The sequence below is a fragment of the Myotis nattereri genome, assembly GCF_964212035.1.
Source record: "Myotis nattereri genome assembly, chromosome: 6".
NCBI classification, from domain to species: domain Eukaryota; kingdom Metazoa; phylum Chordata; class Mammalia; order Chiroptera; family Vespertilionidae; genus Myotis; species Myotis nattereri.
In genome coordinates, this window is record NC_138081.1 from 46,115,355 (window position 1) to 46,121,611 (window position 6,257).

The following is a 6,257-nucleotide window of genomic DNA, read 5'->3' on the forward strand; positions in this document are numbered from 1 at the left end:
CTCCCTATTGCCCTCCCTTACTGGCCTGATTGCCCACAACTGCCCTCCCCTGCTGGCCATCTTGTGGTGGCCATCTTGTGTCCACATGGGTGCGGTCATCTTGTTCAAGGCAGTGATGGTCAATTTGCATATTACCTCTTTATTATATAGGATCAGTTTTTGTTCTGAAAGTAAAATAACATTTCCCTCAAATTGTCAAGCAAAATTGATCCTGCAAGAAGGCACATGTTTACCCTGTGGCTTTCAGAAACCCTCAGGCCCTCTAGTTTGAGAAGCTAGGGTCTTAGATAAAATGCACTTTTTTTTGCATAACCTTCTTGACAGGTGTCCATTTGTCTCTGCAGCTCCAACCTTCCAACCAGCTACCTACAGTCTAGTCACACTGGACTTCTTACCATTCTGTGACTATCGTACTGGTTCTCTTCTCAGGACATGTACCTATGCTGTTTCCTCAAACTAGAATGAACCCCTCCCCCATCGATCTAGATCTAACTCAAGAATCGCCTGCCCTGTGAATTCTCTGTCAAGGACCAGACAGAGTTAGCCTCCCTTCCTTTATGCCATCGAAGTCCACTCCTCTCCAATAGTAGATACCTCACTAGATCTAACTCCTTGTTTGTCTCCCTTCCCCACTGGACTGTGAATTTCTTCAGGGCAGGTCTGTGTCTTACCCATGTTGGCCTTCCCAGGACCCGCACTACGCCTGGCACGTGGCCAGAGGGGAGGCCAGGGTTCATTTGGCTGATCTGATTGACCATGAGGATATCCTCTTCCTCCCTCATTACTTCTTCCATCCCCTCTGTCAAATGGGATGATCCCAGAGGGCACTCCAGTCAAGGGTGTATCAGTGGATAATAAATAAATGAATTATAAAGTGAAGTACTATGATCATGTGCAATTCAGTGCTTCTTAAAAAGTATATGCACTCATTTTAATTTTTTACTCTGACACGTGGTGTGTTTACCAAACTTTTAAGAAGGGACTTTTCACTCAGAAATGGAATCTTGACAAATTGGTGATGACTGAAAACTTTTCTTGAAAACTTTATCTCTGACTAGAATGATTTTCCCCCTAGTTTCAGGCTCCTTTAGAACTAGAACTTTTAGGTTGCCTTGATCTCTCACAGCCAATATAACTTAATGAGTAACAACCATGATCCTCAAAGTAAGGACAATCTCTGTTTTTAAGTATAACTGCTCAATAAATGTGACTTTGAAGCATGTCATCTCTTCAGCATTTGCATAGACGAAGTGAAAGTGCTTGGTGCTCTCTCTAGCCCACAGTGAACACGCAGTGAATACTTGGCTCACTGTCTGCTCGTTCCCACTCCGATCTAAACGTGGCAGGTAAGAGCGGATGCCGCTGGAATTTCAGAGCAATGCCCATTTTTAGTTGAGGAAGGTGGTATCTTTTCCTGAGCCACCCCGTTCAGTTACAACCTGGCTGCGAGGGACTAATAAGATGCACCTTTTTTTTTTTCTTTTTTGCTAGACATAAGGCGAGTAGATAGAAACTTCAGGTTGGGAAGGATTTTGTCTTTCCCAAACTCTGGGGCAGTGTTTTGTGGTGGTGGTGTTTTTTCCTGATTGAAAACTTCTACCAGTAAAAGTTGATGCATCCCCAAATATGCATAATTACATACTAATGTATCTGTACTTCTACAAAATTCGTCAACCATCAAAGGGATGCTATAAAAATGAATAAAAAATGCAATTTATGTTTTCTTCCCTCATCCCAATGGAATGTCTTATAACTTGCCACTGGCTGCCGGGTTGCTTGCTCTGGAAGGCTGGGTGGGAAGAAGGTTCTCCAGGGTCAGGTCACTCAGTGAATGTGGCTCCCGCTCACCCCTGGGCTCACGTCCTTCAATGAATTCTGTCAAAATCAACGAGCTTTAAGCTTTGAAGGAAAAAAATTGGAATCCAGTGATAGAATGATGATTTAAAAGACTTTATTTCCAGCAGAACCAGCTTTTTATAGTCATGCTAAATGCTGTATTTCATTCCAAATGAAAAGAACTAACTCCTGATTATTCTGTAGGATAGAGAAAAGCAATAAAGCTGCAGTATATCCTAGAAGCATGTCAAAAGCGGCGTGGTAAGGAAAAGGAGAGTGTTATCTCACAAGGCCAGAAACACTGAACAAATTAATTTTCCATTCCAGGAAATCAGCAGTCATCAACACAGCACTTTGCAAAATATTTAAGATTTGTGATAATAACAAGTACTGCAGTGGCACTCCGTATGGTTCTCCACTTTGACATTCCCCATTACTGTGGCCTAAAGGTGAACAAAACAAAGTCAGATAATTAGATAGATAGATAGATAGATAGATAGATAGATAGATGATAGATAGATAGACAGACAATAGGCAAAATTAAAAACTGTTAAATAAAAATATCTGTAGCCAGCTGAGCTAAATAGATGCTTGCTAGATTTGCATTTTCTCCCATTCTGATATTTTGACTCTAAAAGGAGAGTGCACACAATGTGCATGGTGTAAGCATCATACTCTCTCCCAATCCGCCCCTCACTACCTCTGCCCCTATTCCCTTCATTCTAAATAAAACCAGCCTGTACCCACCGGGTTGCTGACTCTTTGATTAAAAAGGACAAATGCAACCCCTCCCAGCATTAATGCCCAACAAGGATGTGTCATTAGATGCCTCTGACATTAAACCCCATGAATATGCACTGGGACATTTCTTCGGTTAGACTGTTAGAAAGCTTCTGGAGCCCTTTAGGTCCTCACCTTGGTAAATGCTTTGGCCACACAGCATGTGGCTTCTGAGGTGATGTTCTTAGGGACCAACATCGTCTTCTTGGACCTTGCTGGAGTGGGGTACGCTCTGGAGAAGCAGCAGCCCATGCATTGGTAAATTGGGGCACCCAGCTTGGAGAAGTATTTGTTTTCCTTTAGCTTGCATTCTGGGCAAACTATTGCCAAAAAGAAAAAGAAAAGGCAAAAATAAAATAATCCGAACACAATTCAAAAAGAAACTATAAATTTTTCCTTACTATGGGATGGTATATAGTCTTTTTTCTATTGGGACTAGAATAAATAAATACTTTTTGAATACTATATATGTAATCTGCATACATAATAACTAATTATATGAATTAGAGTTATTTTTGTGGGAAAACAACTTTGACAGATATTCATGGAAAATCTCAATAGCAGCAGTCTCTCTTTCTCTCCCCGCATGACTTCTCTATCCTATTACTAATAGTATGCCTATAAGAAAACACAGTTTGATAAATGAAAACATCATGCTCATCTGAAAGGAGAATTTTGCCCAAAGGCAAACTATTTTCCCCTTTAAAATCTACTATTGTTCTTTCCAAAAGAAACTCCAAATATTGATAAAGAAAACTATGTCAGATTTAAGCAAGTTTGGTGAGAGCAGAGAGCCTGATATTAGAGGGGACATCTGCATGCAGGATCTGGGATTAAAATATTACCACTTGTCTAGAGAAAAACTCAAACCAATAGTAGCTCACAATTTCACAGCAGATGGAAATATATCAGCTACTCTATAAAATGTTTCAAACAATACAGCAAAACAAATTTACTGCATAAAAAATGATTTTGCTTTTCTCACTCATTAACTGCTGTGAGACTTCATCTTTCTCAAGTCTTCCAGGAGAAATGTAAAAAAAAAAAAAAAAAAAAGCCCACCAAAACTGAGCTAAATTGAATAAGAAACATTTTCTGCTTATAAAACTGATAAAGAATAATCAGGAATGTATTTCAGATGAAAATATACAGGCTGCTATTTAAATAGATATGTAAGATATCATTTTCATTAGAACATAATTTAATTTATGTTCACAATCTGCAAGTTCCTGGATATATATCCAGCAGCCAGGATTTACCACATGTGAAAAGGAGGTAGATATATAATTAGTGGAGTTATTGATGTACATCTGGTTTTCTTATTACTGCAAATGCAAGTTGGGTCACACACCCTGCATTGTAAACTCTCCATCAGGAAAGGAATGGAGAATGTGCAGAAACACAAACAATGTGGCCAGAATGACAGCTGCGTGCTTTCTGTAGTAATCCATGGCTCTTCTGCAAAACAGGATGGGGGGGAAAGTTAACTCTAAAATTGGCTTATCAGTCATAACAGCAATCAGTAGTTTTAACAGTGCTACTAATAACAGTCATCAGTGCCTGGATCCCTCTGCTTACAGCTCCCACATACGCTGAAGTCATGTATAAAACAACAATTTGTCTTTTGGGAAGAGGTGGGAATTTGCATCTTCTCATTTCTCACACCGGTAGAATCGGGCTTAATGACAGCAACAATAAATTTTCCTTTTTAAATGTCCTGTAAAGAAGCCTCACTGTCCTTATTTGTAGTTAGTGCTGGGGAGGGAGATGAGGGGTGTCGCACAAGGGAGCCTGGTGGTGATGGAACAGCTCTGTATCTTGAAGTGGTAGTTGTCACACTAATCTATACATGGGTAAAATGTCATAGAACTACACACACACACACACACACACACACACACACACACACACAACGCTAGTGAAATCTGAATAAGTTTTGTGGGTTGTACTAATGTCAGTTTCCTGGCTTTCTCATTGTACTATGTAATTAAGCGAGGTATTATCATTGAGGAAACTGGTGAACGGGTATCCAGGATTTCCCTGTACATTTTTTGCAACTTCCTCTAAGTCTATACTTATTCAAAACAGAAAGTTAAAAAAAAAAACATTTCAGAATGAAATTTAAAAATGCATGTGAGTCAAAACTTATAGTTATTTTTCATGTAGACTGACATATAAGACCATGGTTTTGCTAGATGTTTATATCTCATAAGAATGATTTGTCAAATAGTAAAACTAACAGTTTATAATACAGAAAAATAGGCTGTATGAGTATAGGTAAGGCTAAAACATATGCACGTCAGTTCTATCTGATGTATATACTTATACACAAGTAACTATTGGTTTTATCTTCATCCATAATTAACAAATAAATATTCTAAGTCAGTGGTTCTCAAAGTGTGATTTGGGGGCCCTAAACACTTTCAGTGGTCTGAGAGGTTAAAATGATTTTCATAATAATACTAAGATGCTGTTCGCCTTTTTCACTCTGATCCTCTCATGTGTGTTCAAAGAAATTTTCTAGAGCTTACATGACGTGATATTATAACAGACTAAGTAAAGAAACACATACGAATGTAGTTATGTTCTATTGGGCCAGTCTTTTTTAATTTTTTGCAAAAAGATGAAACAATGCTACTCTTCTCATTGTTTTTTGTTTGTTTGTTTTGGAAATTGTCATTTTTATTATAAATATATGTTATTTGCGTTAACATGTGATGGGTTTGATGTTCTTGCTCTTAAAAGAATAAGTATTTTGAAACTTTTACTGATATAATTTCTAAATCAGTAAATATTGATGAATATAACTTAATTTTAAAAAGATATTTGGGCTCTTCAATAATTTTTAAGAGCATAAACAGGTCTTGAGACCAAAAAGTTTGAGAGCTACTGCTTAAGTGATGTAAAAAGCCACAAGGAAAATTTCAGAATTAAAAGTGGTTTCCTTTTTAAACTTGCACCACTTTTGTGCTTTGATATTGCAGCTCATATATTATGAAAATTCAGCATTATGCAGTGAACATATATCAGAATTAATTCAGGAAAAAACATTTATAACAAGATTGCTGAATGTGAAAGCATAAAGTCAATCCACATTTTAGAATTTGCTTTATGATAAAGGAAAGAGAAGATTGAAAAGAACAGCACCCAAGTCCGCATTGCTGAACAACAGAAACAGCTTTGTCTTAATTTAAAAATAAGTAAATAAATAAGATTAACCAAGCAGAAAAGGACTAACCCTTAAATTCTAGGTGTTTTTGAAAACATTTTTAAAAATGTTTTTATCATGCTAATCACCTTTATGTCTTTTTGTTTTGGAACTGAAAGAAAAACATTATAAACCAGGGCAGGAAAAATAGTATTCAGCTGAGATTTATGCTATTTTGAAAAATATGCACAATCTAAATCAGATTTGCTAACCACAGCCTCTTAGTACTCTGAGTAGACACCACAGACTCTCTACATTCAACCCCTCAGTCCATTTCTAACATCCACTGAACATGCCCTTAGCTCCTGCCACCTGCCACATCAGGATGACGTGAATCCAAGAAACTGTGTTTTCTCAACTTGTCCTGTACAGCCTTTCTTCCCTCTCAGCCCATCTACCTCAGAGTCCTTTAAGGAGCTGCCCATGTATATAT

General features: G+C 37.8%; 1 protein-coding gene across 1 annotated transcript; it reads right to left on the bottom strand.

Annotated features, from left to right (window-relative positions):
* Positions 1-1,930: 1,930 nt before the first annotated feature.
* CGA (glycoprotein hormones, alpha polypeptide) lies at positions 1,931-5,903 on the bottom strand. Its single transcript, XM_081094013.1, has 3 exons — positions 3,968-5,903; positions 2,752-2,936; positions 1,931-2,279 (listed from the first exon to the last, which is right to left on the bottom strand). Exons 1-3 carry the CDS (start codon positions 4,125-4,127, stop codon positions 2,202-2,204), a joined length of 423 nt encoding a protein of 140 aa, XP_080950139.1. The 5' UTR covers positions 4,128-5,903; the 3' UTR covers positions 1,931-2,201.
* Positions 5,904-6,257: the final 354 nt, after the last annotated feature.

What these genes read in the sequence shown, in the direction of transcription:
- CGA (XM_081094013.1), bottom strand. Translation starts at nt 4,127, where the DNA reads ATGACTGATAAGCCAATTTTAGAGTTAACTTTCCCCCCCATCCTGTTT. An exon ending in TGGAGAGTTTACAATGCAGG is followed by an intron (nt 2,937 to 3,967) that starts GTGTGTGACCCA and finishes TTTTGGCAATAG; the next exon opens with TTTGCCCAGAATGCAAGCTA. An exon ending in TGGCCAAAGCATTTACCAAG is followed by an intron (nt 2,280 to 2,751) that starts GTGAGGACCTAA and finishes GTTCACCTTTAG; the next exon opens with GCCACAGTAATGGGGAATGT.